The following is a 19,169-nucleotide window of genomic DNA, read 5'->3' on the forward strand; positions in this document are numbered from 1 at the left end:
GTGGACAATAGCAGGTGCCTGGAGAAGTACAAGAGAGTAAGCTTGGAAGGTTGTTTCCCCAGTACTTGGCCAGACTTCAGTGAGTTGTGGACTAGGAACAGACCAAACAGAGGTTTTGTCTTTTACAAGTTCAGGCAAAACCCCAAGTACCCACAAATTCTTGAGACTTCCAAAACTGAACTGTAAGCTGTGCAAAAAAAGGCCTTAAGGGTCCTGTTGCAGTAACTCAGATTTTCAGAACTTCCGCAGCTGATCTGGCAAGTCCAAATACAACAGCTTCTGCAGTGCATTACCACAGGTGACTGCTACATTTTCAAACAAAAGCAAATTCAAGTAAAAAAAGCAACAGTCTACCAATATCAAATAAAAGTTTACAGTGACTTGTGTTCCATTAAAAAGAAAAAGAGAAAAAAAAAAGACACAAGCTCAGAAAGTAAAAAGTGGTGTATTAGAACAGAAGTATGATTAGTTCATTAAATTCTTGCTTGTTCTACTGCACATTCTCCTCTGCAAACTTAAAGACCTTTTGGAAGTCAACGTTTGGTGACAGAAGTCCTGCACTAATTTTTGTCGATAACTGAGAGGTCTGATATATCACTAGACCAACAAGAACCTTACACAATTACAGTTTTTTACTCTACCTTCCACTTCTTCCTATATCCTTAGTGTTAGACCTTTGTCCCATTCTTTCTCTTTCTTTCAAAAGTACTCCTCAGCCAAGGACAGCAGTGCCATACAACAGCAGTGAGCAACCTGCTCAAGCTGTGAACGATTGCTGAAGGAAGAGGATGGGATCAGACAGCCTGATAGGCTGTTTTCAGAATAATACATATCACAGTGAATGTGCTTATTCAGGTAACTCATCCAAGGCTGACCACATGCACTGTGATGCAAGATGATCTCCATTTAGCCTCCTATTTCACTGCTCCTACTTCACTTCCACTTCATTTCAGTCTTCCATCAAGCATAAAAAGCAATCACAGTAACCAACCAAAGATTTATGACCTTTTCTCACCTACGAGAGTGTAGGTGAGAGTCATGACCTGGAAACAGCCAGCGTTTCTGAGATTTGAGCAGCATTTAACTGTTCATTTTTGTATGGCAACAGGATCACATTATGACTATTGACTCTGATGCCACCGGTTCCACCCATAGGCCTTCACAGCAATTCCTTTAAGTGATGACAAGGTCTGAAAAATACCGAACTGCTGCATAAAGACGGGCCTTCTGACAAATATGAACAAAATGGAAACCTCCTACACCTTCACCTAAAGCATACACACCCCTCTCTCTGAACTGTGCATGTTGTGGAATAAACTCTCAGGTCTAAAATGCCCAAAGGAGTTCAGAAGAGGCCCTGCCAAATTCAAGCAAGCTCTTGCTCCATCACATTATGCCATCCTGCCTTCCCCTCCCCAACTACACCTAAGCTTCTAGAAGTTACAGCAAAGAGTAAAGAAAAGCTTAAGTGATGAAATCTACAAAGCTGCAGAAACTACTTTAATCCTCAGTGCCGAATTCTCAGATTCTCAATCCAGTACATCTTTCTAACCTCATCAATAACTCTCAGCTTTGAGTTGCCTTGCCAAATTTGACAAAACAGATTTATTGAAGTGGCAGGCCAATAACAGGACTAGAAATACCATGCCTACTGCTTTCCTGAAACTAATCTCCAAACCTGTCAAATGCAGAAGGAATTAAATGGAAGAATATAAAGAGAATCTTCAAATTCCTCGCTGCTGTATAAAAGTCTCTTTGTTAACATTTTCCTACGTACTCAGTGAACATTCATTTAAAAGCAGATGTCCAGCTACTCAACGTGTAGTATCAACAAAGGAACTTGCTAAAAGAAAACTAAATTATTTTTATAAACTTCTTACATCTTCAAGTACATGAAAAAAACTCTTTTGGTTATTTTCTGCTCATCTCATATGAAATACCAGGCTATCAAGTTTTGTTTGGTTGGGTTTTTTAATTATTTTATTTTTGAGGACATACAGTTGAAAGTACTTTGTGAAGGAAATTACAGTCCATATTGCATTTAGTTACAGACACTAACAGTTTTCAGACCCTTAACCCTGGATAGTAGCAAATAATAAACCTCTACTTCCTTATTTCCTTGCCAAGCTTTTTATTTCTTTCTAGAACAGAACTTCAGTGTATCCCCTGTGAACTGGAGTGCATATGCTAAGTAACTCGAGAAGACCCCACAAAAGCTCAGGGTCATGCTGGAGCCCATAGTTAATAGAACACAGGACCTCAACACAACAGAAAAAAACCCCAGCAGATGGGGGCGGGGGGGGGGGGGGGGGGGGGGGGGGGGGGGGGAGAAGTGTTATTTCTAACAACAGGAAACAGGAGAGCTGACCAGCAAATATAGAATTCATTCAAAATTCATCAAAAGCGTGACTAGGAGGTCAAGGGAGGTGACTCTCCCCCTCTACTCCACTCTCGTGGAGTACTGTACCTGGAGTACTGCATTCAGTTCTGGGGCCCCCAACATAAGGACACGGACCTGTTGGACCGAGTCCAGAGGAGGACTGCAAAGATGATCAGAGGGCTGGAGCACATCCCTTATGGAGACAGGTTGAATGGCTTGGGATTGTTCAGCGTGGAGAAGAAAAAGCTCCAGGAAGACCTTATTGCAGCCTTCCAATACCTAAAGGGGGCCTACAGAAAAGCTAGAGAGGAACTTTTTACAAGGGCATGTAGTGATAGGACAATGGAGAATGGCTTTTAAACTCAAAGAGGGTAGATTTAGATTGGATACAAGGAAGGAATTCTTTATTGTGAGGGTGATGAGGCACTGGAACAGGTTGGCCAGAGAAACTGTGGATGCCCCATCCCTGGAAGTGTTCAGACCAGGCTGGATTGGGCTTTGAGCAACCTGGTCTAGTGGGAGGTGTCCCTGCCCATGGCAGGGTGCTTGGAACGAGATGATCTTTAAGGTCTCTTTCACCCCAAACCACTCTATGATTCTGTGTTTCACTACTACATACATAAAGAGATCTCAAGAAATCACTGCACTGTTGTTAGAAGAAAGATCAAAGATATATTCATGTAATGTTCTAGTAAGAAAAATCACAAGAAAGATGTACCTTTGGCAGAAGGCTATTAAGCATCTGTGAGTGTTGGTCCAAATTACTGATTCATAACAAACAAAAATTTAAAACTAGATGGTATATTTTAGGTGGGTGCATGTGCTCAGCCTTCACAATTATTAACAGCCACCCATCAAACACATGAAGAAAAATTCAGCTCTTAAATACCTATTTTTTGAAGCAACATGGAGTATCTCACCTTGTCCATTTCACTTATACAGTGTATATCAGCTTCAAGTCCATGGGCACCTGCTTGCTGCCATATTTCCTCAGCTATGGCTTTTGCCTGCCCCTTTTGTGTTGCATAGAGGAGTAAAAACCTCCTTTTTAAATCACAGCACATTTCCCAAAAAAGAATACTTTTTTTTTTAAAGACACTGCAGGGGAAAAGAGAAGAAATAAAAGCAAATTTATTGCATGCAGAACAGCAAGATTTTGCTTTGCTTATTAGATTAAAAAGAGATACTTTAAAGGACAGCAGTACTGGCATTTAACTTGGAAATCAGGCATCTATTCTAGAGAAGTCATTTCTCACAACCAAGCTTTGTAGGCCACATGGCAAAGGACATGTGGTATTGGTCATATGGGCTGTACTGACTTTATGGTGCAGTAATATCACAGCATCTTCACTATCAAGAACGTAGTTAGTAAACAATACAATAGAGAAACTAGTTTCACGAAAATATATACTATTTTTACTACTTAATAATATTTTTCACTGTAAGTCTGTGACTGCTTTGGTTACTTTTCTGACATGTATTTGAAAACAGAACAAAACACAGAGCTGGTGAAGTCAAACTACAATGCTTGAGAAAAAAAATAAAAATTAAAAAATTAAAATTCTCAGTTTCTTCTTTTCTGATATCAGTATTTTTTGCCTGAATGCCTTTACACTTTATTGCCCACTATGTCTATGTTTTAGAAAACACACATAGTTTTACATTTCGTATTTCAAAAATGAGCTTCTTACACAAGTGCCACTACAGAATTGACTGGTTGGAAGGTTTCTCCTAAAAATAGGAAGCCATCTTCAAGAAATCTGCTGTAGTATAAAATGCCATTCCCTCACAAAGTCTTGTAAGCAATTGGTTGAATGAGATGCATATCCTTATCCATTCCCAAGAAAGTTTGAATGCGAGTTTTCTTTCATAGTTTTGACACTGAACACAACATATGTAAGGACAGCTTCAAGAAGCTGTAAGAGAGACAAGCAGAGCACCTCTCGTGCATATTTTACAAATTAATCTTCCATCATATTTTGTCGCTGCTATGGAACTGCAGTAGAACTCAAATGCCTAGAATTACAACTGACTAATTATCACTTCCAAACTTCAGATCTTTTTCTCATGCCTGGGCCCAGTTTGCTGTACTTCATCTATTACTCCCACACAGATTCAACTACAGAAATCATTCAGTGTCCTAGCCACATGCAATGATTTATGAAAACCTGTGGCTAAGTAATCTCAGGCATATCTTCTTCCTGTTTCTCTCAAGGGAAAAAAACACAGCTCAACTGTGTAAGAAGAATACTGCACTATATTAGTATGGCATTATATCTGTCCCCACACTATTGTGAAAGGTCTCCTCTATTAGATTTTTTTTTTTTAAAGCATAGTTGTAAATCAAAACTGGTAAAATTAAGTGGCAACTTAAGAGTACAGTGCTTGTACTACACATGAATTCCATGAAAAGTGTAATTACTAGAAAATGTTAAGGCTTCCATTCATTGCATTTTGTTCTATGACATTTTCCATTATAGTTTTCACTTTAAATGTATTACATTATATTACCTAAAAATATTATTTAAAGTGACTGTTAAGCTATATTAAAGTCATTTAAATAACTGGCCTCATGTGCATGTGCACAGGAAATACATATGCCAAAACAATTCACAAAGTGATTTTTCACCCTCCTTCTCCAAAAGAAATATGAAGAAATTTGATACCATACAAATTATGATGATTCATGTGAAATAGTTTGAATAGTTTGAATACCCCCAGATCCCTGTAGTAATACATATTGATCCTAGCCACGTGTTATGTAATTTTCCCCTTGACAGCAGGTGGCAATGCCCAACTATAAATGGAGAAAATAAAGACGAAGCAGCATTTCATTACTACATTCTTTCTCACACCTCAGAAAGGGAGAAAGATAATCAGGTTTCCACTGGGACCACACCATAGCACAGCAGCCTTCTATACAGAAAAAGCTGAGGGGTAAACTGCCAACATAATAGCCAGGGGATTACCAATAGACTTCAAACAGGAGTCATCTTGGGAGGATGTATAAGAAAGCATTAAAATTTGCAGAAGTAGTGGGAGAGGAGAGGAAATAGAAAGAAAAGTAGTCACAGTGTGGTTTGACATGGACAGGTGTTGCCCTAGCAACATAATGACCTTTGCCCAAGCCAGGGAGAGCAGCCTCCCCATAAGACAGTGAGCTGCTTCTACTCCAGCTAGTGCAGTAACAGTAAAGGGTGCAAAAAGTAGCTACCCATATTGTGGGTATACATATGACCTTGCCAGGGGGCTTTCTTACTGGCGTGTGGACTAGTAGACTGCATAAAGACACAAAAGTCAGAGCAACCACGTCTCCCACAGCAGGCATGTGTAAACAAGAGAATTCACCTGGCTAGAAGAGAGGATTAGTGCTTGAGATGCATGAGATCCTCTCCTGAGGGAAAGGACTGTGTGTTTATGTAACAGTGCAAATGTGTGCTTGTGGAATGGGCAGAGGACACAATTAGATAAATCCTTGCAATTTGATCTAGGAGGCTGTTTAAATATCTGTAGACATTTAGTAACAATTTGTAAGTGCCTAGTATTGTATCTGTTGCATTGATGTTGATCTTGAAAATATAGTTCAATTAACTGATTAATCAGCAGTTAAATTACCTGCCTGACAGTTAATTACCTGCCTGACAGTTAATTTTCTCATTAATAGATCAATAAAATATTTTGATCCTTATTCATTCCAAACTACACAAGTTGAGGAGTTTCTCCCTGCGAGAGAATCTTCTCTTTGTCATCAACCAGAAGAGTTTCACACAGAAACTGATCAAGAAAGGAAAAGTACTCATGCCTACCTGCAGGTGAATGTAATCATAAAGCAGGAACGCACTTGCATTCAGATGAACATACTGCTGCTCACGCTGCTCTTGCTTTCCTGCACTATACACTCTTCACAAACTATATGCCACTTCCACATATGTGATGAGAGTTCAGCTGGAATAAAGAGTGGAAAAAATGATAATTCTTGACTATCAAGCTTTCTAGAGATCTACATTTAATATAGTACCACACCAGCAGCATTTAACACGTTGATGTGTTGGTAATCACATGTCAAAAACCAAAACAATGTTTAAGCTGCGAAAACAGTCCAGGATTTGCTGGCTCAAACCAGAGCTTAACATGAAACTACGGATGAAATTCCAAATTATAGCTCATCTGCTCCAGTACTTGGAAGTCAGAAAACTAACGGTCTGCAAAAGAACAACATGGAGTCCATCAGCTCCATAAGTGAACACACTGTAGGAGGAAACAAGCCACCTGTGAACGTTCCCTGAGCCAGCCGCGCTGGCCCCAGCAATGACACAGCCGTACTGTAAGGCCAGGCTATGTACCTCGTGTGCCTGGTCCACCACAAATGTCAAACTGCGTGGCCACAGACAGGATAAAAACGCAAGAAACTTCCGCAGCAGCTTTGCACACTTCACAGCGTGGCTCTAAACCAGGCTGCAAGACCCTGCTGTCACAGCCACGAAGGCATTCCCATGCCATTTTTGTTAACAGTGAGCGACTTACTGAGAATCGCTTTCACTCTATGATCAAAACAAATACAAAACCCACAAGAACTTCAATGAAACCTGCTTGTAAAACCCTCCACGGCCCAGGGCTGAACCTTCGTCCAGAAAAATTTGTTTGGACCAACCTGCACGGCGCTGGGAAGGGAGGGAGCTGTCCCCGAGGAGGACGGCGACTTTAGGGAGCTGCAGGCAGGCCGCCAGCAGAGGCCCGAACGCCGCTGCAGCAGCAGGAGCCCCCCGAGAGCCGGCGCCGCCGGGCCGGCCCCCTCGCCTCCCGCCCGGCCCCCGGCTACCCCTCAGAGCGCCCGCCCGCCGCCGGCCCGCGGGGACGCGGTCACTTGCGCTGAAGGACGCGCTTCAGAGCCATACGTACGCAGGCGCCAATCTGACTCCCGAGGCAAAGCGCCGGCGGCACCCTGCGCTCCGCAACCGCCCGCGCAGCACAGCGCCGCGCCGGTCCGGGGCGGCAGCGAGGAGGCGGCCGGGGCGGGCCGGGCCGGGCGGGGTGAGGCGAGCCGGGTCCCGCAGGAGCAGGCGGCGGGGCGCCCCGAGGCTGCCGCCGGGAGAGCGACGGAAGCTCCCGGCAGCCCCCGCGCTGCCCGTCATGGCGGCGGAGGTGAGACTGCCCGCGCTCTCGCGGCTCGACTCCCGCCACCGCCGGGTGCCCGCAGCGGCGCAGGAAGGAGGAGGACGGAGGGGGGGCGACGGCCCGGGCCCGGCGGGCAGCAGTAGGCGCCGCGGTGGGAGGGACGCGCCTCGGCCCACGGCAGCGCTTTCGGGGCCGTGCCCTAGGCGTGGGGCCTGTGAGGCGGAGGGGGTGGGAGAGGCCCCGCCGGAGCCGCCTGGCCCCTCAGGCTCGCCCGTCACCCCCGGCTGCGAGGCCCCCTCGGCCCGCCCCAGCCTCGGGGGCAGCGGGGACGCATGGCTGTGCGCCTCCTGCTCGGGAGAACGCGTGTGTGTGCGACCCCCGGCTGCGGAGGGGGCTCTGCATTGCCTGGTGCTGGTGGTCGTGGGCGAGGGATCATCCCCGTCGTGTCCAGCCGCTAAAATGTTGCAGGGTGGTGGTGGTGTTTGCTGCTTTTTAAAGACACCGGTGCTGTTTTCCAAACAATGTATTTATATGTATTTTTCTTCTTCTAGGTATCTTTTGAGAACCCATTTGATCCAATATGGCTTTGATTAGCCGAAAGAGTTTCCAGTTTTATTCATCCAGCACACCAGCAAGCAGGTCCATTTTGATAACTCTAAGCAAAAGGTTGAGCTTTATCAGTGGGCAGCGAAAGCCCCAGAGCTGTAGCTCTGTAGCCATGAGGACACTGCGTTTCAAAGACAAATCTCAGTATATGCTTTGTAGAAAAAACCACGTACAACTGTGGCTACAGTCTCTCAATGAAACTGTGTGTCTTTGTGGGGACACTGGGAGCTGTACTAAATCTAAGAATGTGTGGATGGATGAACAACTATTTTTCAAGAAGTTGAACAGCCTTTGTACATCGAAAGAGATTTTTGATTTCCTTAGCTCTCTGGAAGTCATGTCTGATACTATGGCATCAGGAGCCCTGCAGAGAATTTCTGAAGTTGAGGTGGATGACAATGGTCTGAAAAACCCTGAAGGAGTGTTAGACAACAAAGTTTTCAGGGCATTATGCTTCCAGTTTGAATTAGAATCCTCAAAACTGTCAAACACGGGGCTGCTGAATGCATTGCAAGCTTTGATAAAACTACGTATAGATCCACAGAGTACACTGATGGCAAGGTTGCTTTCAGAGGGTGAGGAACGGCTTGGTAAAGGACAGTTGACTGTTAAAAATCTATGTGCTCTTGGAGAGAGTTTGCTGGAGTTGGAGGGCCCAAGTTGTGCGACACTGCAACAAATCATGAACCACATCCAAGAAAAAGACATTGAGAAGTGGAGCCCTAGGGAAATTGTGATGGTTTATAAGATGCTGCAGGTGATTGTTAGGGAAGGGAAACAATACCAAGACTTGCTAAACAGACTGAACAGTGTCACTTTAACCACAGTTTCCCAGCTAAGCCCAGAGTCCACAAGCATAATACTGAATTCACTGGTGGTTCTTCATCAGACTCGGGCAGTTCCCTTAGTCACAGCACTGTGTAAACATTCGGTTAAGCATATTCCATATTTCACAGATGATGAACTGGTAAATGTACTGGAAGCCTTCCTATACTTCGGACACGGTGAACAAATTTTCACAGAGGCACTGGAAACACATGTTCCCAAGTCCATCTTTACCTTGCATCCTCAAACAGTCAGTAAAGTCATGCAGTATTGCTGCCGAAAGATGATCCTTTCTAAGCCCATCTTTGATGCAGTCGCAGAAAGTTTCATTGCTGATGCTGACAGATTTACCACTGACCAGATTGCTGGGTACATTATACCATTTGGGACTCTTAACTATCAGCCTCCAAGTGCTTCTTCCCTGTTTAGGAAGCTTGAAACCATACTGCATACTCACCTTAATCACTTTCAGCCTCACACCTTGGTGAACCTGCTGCACTCATGTGTCCTTATTCAACGTTATCCAGTAAATTTTCTGCCAAAAATATTTAGTCCCTATTTTCTGCAACAGCTTCAAGGTAAGGAGCAGTGTTTCTCTTGTGATGTTCTACATTTTGTTCTGTTATGTGGCGTGTCTTTTGTCAAGTGCCCATTCCTTACCATTTTCATCTGTCACATCAACAGTGACCTGATGAAGGTGACTGGAGAATAGTGATCAGGAGGCCAAAGACTGTTGCCTAATTGTCACAGTTGCAGTTATCTTTCAGTTTAATCATTTAGAGGAGTTTGAAAATAGTCTAAATAACCTTATAAACTTTGGTCAAGGTTAGTACAAGTTCTAGAGAGAAGTGGGTTTAGAGAGGTGTAGCATTGGGATAAAAGTAATTTAAATTACAATTATTGATAAGAACATGTTACAATTATATACACAGCATCTCTAAATCTCAGGCAGTACAAAATGTGTTTTTCAAATACTGTTTTGCCTTATGATTCAATTAAGGAATCCCTTACAGGCAATGGACTAGTACTTGATTCCTTACTTTCCACTAGCCTGTGACAGGTCCGGCGGTTGGTGGGGGTAAGGTAGAACCATGTATGACCTTGTGCTGTCCTCTTGACTTTTCTGTTCTTTCAGGATAAGGACTGTTTTGTTATATTCTTGCATCCAACTTGGTTGTATTTCTCTTTCATATTGTATTATGATCAGCTTGTGAAAGCTGGAAAGGCTAAATGGATAAAGCTAAAAAAAATAACTTGCAGTGCATAATTGTTGGCTTAATTAAAATAGAAGCAAGATCTGAACCAGTAAAACTTAACAGCATCATAAATGTGAGCAGTTAAGGATAGGCTGGTATGGTTTTTTTAATTATCTAGGTAAAATTGTAAATTGAATTCTAAGGCACACATATGTTTTAACAAAGCATGAAGACTGGCGCTTCATCGTGGCTTTTAAATTACTTCTAATCTAGAATCTGTTATGGTTATGTGATGCTTCTTTCCACTGGCATCCTGTCTGCCAGCTGCACTCTTCTGGTGGAGGCTTCCTGTGCCCATCTTTGTTCCCTGCCCTGAGCTCCTTTCCCTGCTACCTCTGAGCAAGCACTACAGTCCCATCCTTGGCCTTGTACCATACTGAGGAAAATGTAACAAAATGTAACAAAATCTACCTCATGTTTTATCCCATCTTAGGAGATCTCAGAGTCTGCTCACCCACTGCTTCTAAGACTGTCTTGTTTGCAAGGGCTGCCTCCACCTAATTGTTTTTTTAACCCAGACTAGTAAGCTTCTAGAACATCCTCCATGTGATAGCCTATCCTTAGCTCTAACTATTGCATAATCCAGCATTTTATGGACACAAATGTATTATGAACAACACAGTTGTAAGCTACAGATTTTAAATAATTCTGTATTAGCTGGTAAAGGATATCTAGCAGCATTATAGAGATATGTAAGCTATGCCAGAAAGATGAGTGACTTCTCAAGATCTCAGCTAAGATTGCTCTGTTAATAAAACTGTATATAAGATCAAATTTTCAAAGTGATTAGAAACTTAGGTCATTCAATTTTTAGCTGTTCAGCATGAAATACCTTAAGGGCTTGATTTTTAGGAAGCAGACATCACTCATGTCCTAAAAACCAGAATGTCTTTTAAAGTTCTCACAGCACCCGGTTACTGTGGATACGTTCTTTTAAATCAATAAAGGCATCTCAGTAGAGTGGTCAAATTTCAGAACAGGAACTTGAAAAGATGGACCCGCACGATCAGCACTTTACACTACATTCTATAATAGTACTTTGTGTATAACATGAAAGATACTTCAAGTGTACACTTGTAGACAAATCTCCAGAAATTAGTCCGTTTTAATCCACTACTTTTCAGGTTAAAAAAACCCAAAAAACAACACCCCAAACCTGAGCAAAACAATGAGATCCTGGGATTATAACTTGGGGAGAAGGGGTTGTGGGAATAAGGGTATGGGATATTTTTCCAAGACCTCAACTCAAACATATTCTTTCCTGTAGAACGTCCTGCATCTCTCAGAACTCTTTTTTTTTTTTTTTTTTTTTTTTTTGGGTGCATGTGTGTGTGAAAGAATATGACAGTCTTAACTAAGATCTTGCTACTTGTATGGAGTTTTTTGTTGATATTTCTATAAATCATTTCCTCATTTTAATAACTATGTTATTTCACAACTGATTTTTCTGTTAATTCAACGATGATCAAAAATGATAATGATCAAATTGCTTCCCTGTGTGTTAAACTGAACAGCTTTTCCTAACATCTGCATGATGGTTTGTGTAAAGATACTTTGTTGAAGGTGCACCTGAAAACCTGAATATTGTTGTTTCAGCTCAGCCACCTGGTTTGGACAGAATTGTTATGTCCCAGCTAACGCAGCTTTTTCTGACTGTTACCCTGGAGTGTCCATTTTATGAGGTATGGTACATATGAAAATAGAACTAATGTTAACAAGAGGTGATAAGGTCATTAGGGCAGTGCAGATAATTAGTTCAGGACAGTCTTCCCCATAAAAACACTGGAATTGGATGGAACAGCTTCCCGCCCCTCCCCCCGCCCCCCCCCCCCCCCAGTAAAAACATGAAGCATTGCTACTTGTTTGATTGACGTGATACATTTGTATGTTTGATGGAACTGAATAGCTCCAAGATCAAGTGCTTTTTGTGTATTTCCAAGTACTTTTCCAACAGCTGTTCTGGTTTTTATGTTTCATTTGTGGAGTCTTGGAGCACAAAAGAGATCAGGCACTTTGATGTTGGCCCCTGAATGTAGAGGAATGGGAGCAGTTGTGCATTTCTCATGAACGATATGTTCAAGGCGATAGCATGGAAGCTTGCTGATGTTGTTCTGGTGGTTGTTTTGGGTTTGGTTTGGTTTGGTTTTGCAAGTTTCCAGCAGATCAGACCTCAGACTGTAAGTTTCTCAATAAACATGGCTTTGAAATGCACAGAATACATTTTGCTACATTAATGTGAGGTAATTACGAACATGTTATCTCCCTTTTTTCTTTTGTTTGATTTGTTTTTCTGTCATTACGTAGGGTCCCAAACTCCTTCCAAAGTATCAAGTAAAGGCCTTTCCCGTGCCTCACAGTTCTCTGGATGTTCACCTTCTGAGAAGGGTGAAGACTGGATTACTTTATTTGCTGAAAAAAAGAATATATTTTGCATCAGAGGTATCAACATCATATTTCTATACAGTTGGTAAGCAACATTTCTTTAGATTAATAATGAAAAATGTGCTTATGCTGTCAGAACTTTAGGCTCTGTTGTGTTCCAGAAATAAAGTAGTTGATTTTATTCCCTTTGTGGGCCTTCTACATTGTGCAAATAGAGAAAAAGTAAACTGGAATACAAAACTCTGTAGGTCTGCAATGAGGAGATGTCATAGGAACTTTTAAGTAAATGCATTTTGAAAATCAGGAAGAACAGGGAGGGAAAAGAACTGCAGTATTACTTGGAATTTACACAGCCAGTTTGCACTGAAAATAGCTACTAACTTTTATGTTCTGTATTTTTACTATCAGCTCCTCTTTTACTTATCCTACCAACAATTTGTATAATGTAAATCAAAATGAGGCAATACCACTTGCCTGATCTCTGCTTTGGTGGTGAGTAGAGAAAGGGAGAGCTGGAAGGCTGTCAGCCCTCTCTCTGCCCTGCTCAGCTGGCCTCTCTCCCCTTAGCAAGAACTACTGATTATGTGTGGTCACTGGGGGTTTGTGGACTGAAAGAGTGAGTAAAACAGTGTTTCATGTGCCAGCAAACGAAACTGGGAAGGTAATGATGGAGAAAGATGTGTGTCCAGTAGGAGTGCATGATCAACAAGGTGTTGAGGGAAGGGTCTCTTGGACTCCATGGACATTGGAGAGATTTAAAAAAAAATAGGAACTGAGAGTGATGATTCCAGAATTATTCTGCATTTTAGCTTCCACATGGGGTTGAAGTTGTCAGGGTTTAGGTCCAAATCTCTACATGAAAATCGGCATAATCTATAAAATTAGGGAGTTAGTGAGAAAAAATAAGGGTGTAGCAGGGGTGGCATTGAGAGAGAGAGAGATATTCCCTCCTTAAACCCTCAAAGTTCAGAGGTCTTGCCAACCCAGCAAAGTGCCATTTAACTATGTTATGGGTTTTAGTGGACTTGGAATACTGTTTTGCTGTTAGCATTATGAAAGGCTGAAGTGTTATTTATCATCACTCATTTATTAAATAGCCTATACACATGTTTACAAGCCTCTGTGATTCAGAAAAAAGTATTGTGGTAGTATTTTACTTATTTTGTAAAACAATGAACTGTAAGAGGATGAGAATTACAGTAAACTTTTTAATATGAATTGAGTTTTAATGTCAGTTCTCTTTTCATTTATATTAGATATTGAGATTAAATTAGATGAAGAAGGTTTTGTATTGCCTGCTGCCCAATGTGAAGAGGTACACAGACGGTAAGTGATGAAAAGAAACCGCTGGTAAAATGTTGGTTAGCACTGATAAGGAACATCCAGGGTCATCCAGGGTGAAACTGATGACACTTAAGCTAATTGGCATTTTGCCATTGACCTCAAAAAAGTTCAGGTTTCACATTGAAACCACTGGCAAAAGCAAAAAGTTGGCAAAATTTAAGATCTCTACTTTTTCATCGTTGTTTTGCCCCCTGACTATGCAGTGTCAGACAATTAGTCTCTCTATCCAGTGACAGTCAGGATCAAAGTGATCCTGATTTGGCTTATAGTAATGTATTTTGATCTTCTGTAATTCATTTTCAAACTAAAACCAAATTAATTCTAATTGAGCATGTCTGCATAGATTTAAGACAGTTTAAGCTGGTTTGAGTTCACAGATTTACTTCTGTAAGGAATCCTGTGCAATGAGGATATTTGCTACAGATGCTGGTTTTTATTGAAAAAGGCATAGGTGTTTAAAAAATGTGTTAACAATTACTTTGAGAAACCTTGGATACAAAGTTAAGCAACCTGCCTGCACAGTATTTGCAATGGCCCTTCTGTGGATAAAGCAAAAGTCTTTGAAAAGGTTACATTTTCTCCAGTTTAACCTTCACAAGACTAATGCAGGTTCTTTAAAAAATCCCTTGCTTAAATGTTTAAGAATGGGCTTTGATTTTTTTAAAATTGTAGCTGTTGTGTAAATAAGGTCACAATATATTTAACATACTGAAAATATAAGCAGGTTTTTTTACAGTGCATGTACAAATTTTGGTTTAAGTTGATGTGATATTTATCACCAAGGAGAAAAAAATATAGTTCTAATCCATGATGCTGCCATCCATATGTACAGGTTTAACTTAAACTTACCTTTAACTGGAACTCTGACAGGATTAACAGGTACACTAATAAGTTTAATTTAGCTGCTGAAATGTTTTCAAGCTGAGACATGTATTTGTATGTTTTTTACTAGAAGAATTCAAAATAGCTTACCAATAGTAGCATTAAAAATGTCAAGCTCTCATTAACTTGTATAGTAATTTTTGTTCAGAGCATATAAATAAGCTTTACAGATCAGTTTCACTAAGCTTCAGGCTTTTCCCCTCTCACCCTTTAAACTGAGTGATTTAAATTGACCTGAACTAGGTAACTTCCATCATCTAATTCTGAGAGGTATTGGGGACTAAGATGGGAGGTATTGTCTCATGTTTCTTAAGAACTGCAGTAGCTGTGGGGGTTAAAATAACTGATTTTTTTTTTTTTTTTTTATACTACACTTGTGCTTGATTTTAGAATTGCCCTCTGTGTTGATGGTCAAAATAGATTTTGCGTTAATAGCCACAATCTGTTGGGAAAAGAAGCTATTAAACAGAGACATCTTCAGTTACTTGGTTATGAAGTTGTACAGGTAAAGTCCAAAGACAGAGGTTTGCTTTTGCTCTGGCTAACAAAACAAGTGAAAAATGAATATTTTATGCTTAAAACTATAGTTGCAATTACTTCCCAAAGCAGATGTACTCTTGTCCTTTCTGTGTTATGTTCTCTCTGTCTAGCTTTTGCCTTTCTGAGGGTGTTACAGAAATTCCTTTTTCTTCCTCGGATATGTATTCTGCCTGTGTTTTCCACCAAATAGTGGCTGCTTGAAAGAGTACTTCTCTGCAGTGATTAAGGTCCAAATCTTGACTTAAAGGAAAATGTCTAAGAGTTCAGTAGAATTGGGATTTTTAATTAAATACTTTTTCAAAAAGGTCTGAATTCGAAGTTTTTTTAAAAAGAGTAGTTAAAAAAACAGAACTACTTTATATTATAAATAACATTTTCACACCAGAGTATATCCTTTATTTTACCTGTTGAATTAATAGGGCTATTTTTAAACATACTTTGGACCAAACCAGTTACTTTTAGATTTTTGACATTTTCATATATAATCACTTACCGCATAAGCCTAATTCAGTTATGTTTAACCTAGTTTAACCTATAATGGATATGACTCTTTGTTTTACAGTAATCTCTATTCAGATGATTTACAGATCAATTATATGCTTAGAATTAAATGTTTAATTTCAAAATGGACAAATCTTTGATGTGTAGTTTTACTTCTGCTTAACGAACATCAACCTTACCCAGTTGTTTATTAACATGTAAGTTCAGCAATCTTTGTTTTGTTTCCAGATTCCATTTTTTGAGATAGAGAGTCTACAGAATTCCAAGAAAATGGCAGAATACCTACACAAAAAAATCTTTCCTCATAACACGGACTCAGCTGCTGACACTGAAGAATAATATTAAATGACAGGTTGGCCTCCTGTACTATAAAATGTGAATACTGTGCTTGGAAAAACAATTCAATTCTGTTTTCTAAATAACACCACCTAAGATCATTTGACCTTCCGAATGTGAGACCTTCCAATATTTGGAACAATTGACATGTAAAGAGTAATAAAGAGCAACATATTTTCTTAAGTTTTGTGTTGGTATTTACTATAAGTTAACAGATGTTAACTGCCAGACAGTCAATGCTGCATTTCCTTTGTATTTTCACTGGTTCTAACTCACAACTGCAAATGGACAGGTGTGACTATTCAAGGATACTGGCTGGTCTGAATGTACAGAATGTGCCATGCTACCTACCAATCAGGGCTTTTCTTGACAGTATAAGAAGAAATTGTCCAATTTACTTGTAGCTGTTCATGTAGCAAACTAAACTTTACAGTAGTTGCACAAGCAGTATTGGCTTATTGCTCATACTTAACAGTGCTATTCAATAAACAGCAATGCCTTACAGAAAATGAGAGATTTTTTATTAAAAAGATTTGCTTTACTTTGTAGAAGAACAGCTGCCACAGGGTAGTGGACTTGCACAGCTATCTGTGTGGGAGCCACCTGATGTTTGGGTATGTGCTATATGTAATTTTGTGTTTGGAGGCAGTTTTAGGTAAAGTGTCTAAATGTATGCACTCTAGAGCTCCTTCAGTTTACTGCCTGTTGTTGAAGCCTAAACTGAAACTCATTACGCTCTAAAGTGCATAGGACATAGTTCTTCTGACATCTTTTTTTATGTATGGGTATAAATTCTGGCAGAAGGGTAGAACTGAGAACTGAAACCAGTAACCACTTCAGCTAGAACAGGTGACCTTAACTTGGGTCAGCGTGTTGCTTTACAAATGGACAAAAGGAAAATAACATAGCCTTAATTCCAATCACATAATGTATACTTGATGAATGGGCATGTAACACACATTTTCAGGTTAGCTTGTGCTTCCTGTCCTGTGTGGAATTATTATTTATGAGTAGAAAAGCAGAATTCCCAGCATCACCTAGTTTGATTTTAACTGTTATGATTTGATTAAAAAAAAAGGTGAAACTTTACATCCTTGAAGTCGGTATATTTCACCAGTGGATACAAAGCATGGCTATTTTTTCTCCTCCAAGGCTACTGTTAATAATTTGTAAGTTGCAGATGTCTGTTAATTGTCCCAGCAATCCCTGGAGATTTTTGGATACAAAATCAAGATCCAAGATATTATTTACATTGTACCATACCATGCATTCTGTTAGTGTTAATTTGTTGCATGTGTGAAAACCCTTACTCACAGTAATATGACACTGTACTCACTGACAGGTGAGGGAGCACCAAGAGGTAATGAGGTACTTTCCAACAGTGTAACAGGAAGCTTACAACACATAGGTAACCTAACAGTTGTCATCCTGGCAAAAGAGACGTTGAAGGACGACTGAAATGTCTTTGCAGACATATATAAGGAACTTCTCCCTGATAGAAGAAATCCTCAAGTTATTCTTTTGAAAGTGAGCACTGAAGGAAAAAGTCAACCACTCAGACCTGAATGAGAAACAAGTAGGAGGACCAACCTGTGAAAAGCCTTCAAAGCGAGGAGGGATGAGAAAGGACTGAAAGAGAAGGGGGGCGACATAAGCAAAGAAATGAGATAGGAAAACTTATACTGGTGTTTTGATGATTTATGACTCTCCGCGGTGCAAGTGAGCTGGTGATGCCTATTTCTCACACAGGCCAGGAGGTGGTGGTGTTCTCAAACAAATCTGATTTCCAGTAGTTTTTCAAACCCTAAGTGTAGTAAGACTAGAAAGAAGTAATTTGTACTGACTGTCCCAAACTAAAAATAACCTGCCTAGAATATGGCCATATTCTACCTCATTCTTCGCTGGTATACATTTAATACTGGTTTTTAAAAAAGCATTCTGGTATTGTTAGAAAACATTATCTCCTTCGCGCTTTGTTCTTCCTGTGATTACTTAAATGCTTAATTCCTTAATGCTGTTGGATTTGTTTAACAACGTATTTATTATTGAAACGGAATGTAGCAGTTACTGCCGCCTTGTCCCTAGCTCATTCAATACAGAGGAACTGGCAGGTCATGAATAATGAAAGTAACAAACACCTCTCAGAATTGTGCTCTGCTTCTCACATCAGGCCAAACAAGTGCTATTGATTGCACTTGTGCTATTCCTTATCCAGGCCCCAGATTAAGAAGTTCTTTGGTTTTATTATTTTTTATGAGGAGACTCACTGTATTCACAAGTGATACAGGTTCTCTATTTGTAAGTACCTGACAGAACTCCAGTGTCAGACAATGCTGTGGACTTCCAGTCCTTGCTCTGGTATGATCAGTCTGGCTGCTGTTCCTTTTTGAACAATACTGCCTGTGATTTAAACAACAAGATCAATGGCTCTTGAGAACCAAACTGGTGCATACCCTGCAGGAGGTATTCCTTCTCCTGCAATGACCTTAAAAATTTAGTACTGGATTCAGTGAGAATACAAGGCACTAAATGTTTAAGCAGGTTTAGACAATTACTCTAAACAGGCTTTTTAAATGACTACTGCTCAAATCCTTTTTTCCCCCATCCTTTCTACCAAACTATTTAGTGCTTGTTCTGCTAGTATTACTTTTTTGTTGTTTACTTTTTTCAGCATTGGATAGAGAACTAAAGATTCCTGTGACACTCTTGAACAGATTAATCCCTCAGACACCATTTGTATAGTGCAAGTTAGATAAATGGATGTCTGCAATCAGCTAAGCCCAGATTTTGTCTATTTAAATGCTAAGTCCTCAGAAGTTCCCTTTAACTTGACTTCCACTTGAAGTCTACTGAAACTGCTAAAGCTCTTCTGGAAGTCAGATAATTTCTTTTCTTCCCATTTATGGGTAAGCCCATCCATTTTGGAAAATCTAGGTTGAAACCCTGTTGCAGCCATTGTGCAGATAAAATGACACCTTGCAATTCTGTAGTAACGCTGTAAG

At 40.4% G+C, this 19,169-nt stretch overlaps 2 protein-coding genes across 6 annotated transcripts in view; one reads left to right on the top strand and one right to left on the bottom strand.

The window, feature by feature from the left end:
- MTRR (5-methyltetrahydrofolate-homocysteine methyltransferase reductase) overlaps window positions 1–7,390 on the bottom strand; it is a 32,397-nt gene extending 25,007 nt beyond the window's left edge. Inside the window, exons 1-4 of one of the 3 annotated variants that reach the window (XM_040585475.1) lie at window positions 7,032–7,177; window positions 6,724–6,921; window positions 6,187–6,325; window positions 3,301–3,478 (exon numbers count right to left, since the gene is read on the bottom strand). In XM_040585475.1, coding sequence (XP_040441409.1) covers window positions 3,301–3,478; window positions 6,187–6,227 — 219 coding nt within the window. In that variant the 5' untranslated portion in view covers window positions 6,228–6,325; window positions 6,724–6,921; window positions 7,032–7,177. Of the gene's footprint in view, window positions 1–3,300; window positions 3,479–6,186; window positions 6,326–6,723; window positions 6,922–7,031; window positions 7,178–7,279 lie in introns of those variants that run through there. The other 2 variants (XM_040585473.1, XM_040585474.1) reach the window with 2 other exon arrangements.
- Window positions 7,391–7,414: 24 nt separating this feature from the next.
- FASTKD3 (FAST kinase domains 3) lies at window positions 7,415–16,350 on the top strand. 3 transcript variants are annotated; one of them, XM_040585477.1, is made up of 7 exons: window positions 7,415–7,522; window positions 8,047–9,504; window positions 11,779–11,864; window positions 12,487–12,649; window positions 13,821–13,890; window positions 15,181–15,295; window positions 16,060–16,350. In XM_040585477.1, the coding sequence occupies exons 2-7, from the start codon at window positions 8,076–8,078 to the stop codon at window positions 16,168–16,170; spliced, it is 1,974 nt and encodes a 657-aa protein (XP_040441411.1). In that variant the 5' UTR covers window positions 7,415–7,522; window positions 8,047–8,075; the 3' UTR covers window positions 16,171–16,350. The 3 variants fall into 3 exon arrangements, with proteins under 3 accessions (XP_040441411.1, XP_040441410.1, XP_040441412.1); XM_040585476.1 differs by having other exon boundaries at window positions 7,492–7,634; XM_040585478.1 differs by lacking the exon at window positions 7,415–7,522 and having other exon boundaries at window positions 7,659–9,504.
- The last annotated feature ends 2,819 nt before the right edge of the window (window positions 16,351–19,169 follow it).

This window comes from Falco naumanni, chromosome 3 (genome assembly GCF_017639655.2).
Source record: "Falco naumanni isolate bFalNau1 chromosome 3, bFalNau1.pat, whole genome shotgun sequence".
Taxonomy (NCBI): domain Eukaryota; kingdom Metazoa; phylum Chordata; class Aves; order Falconiformes; family Falconidae; genus Falco; species Falco naumanni.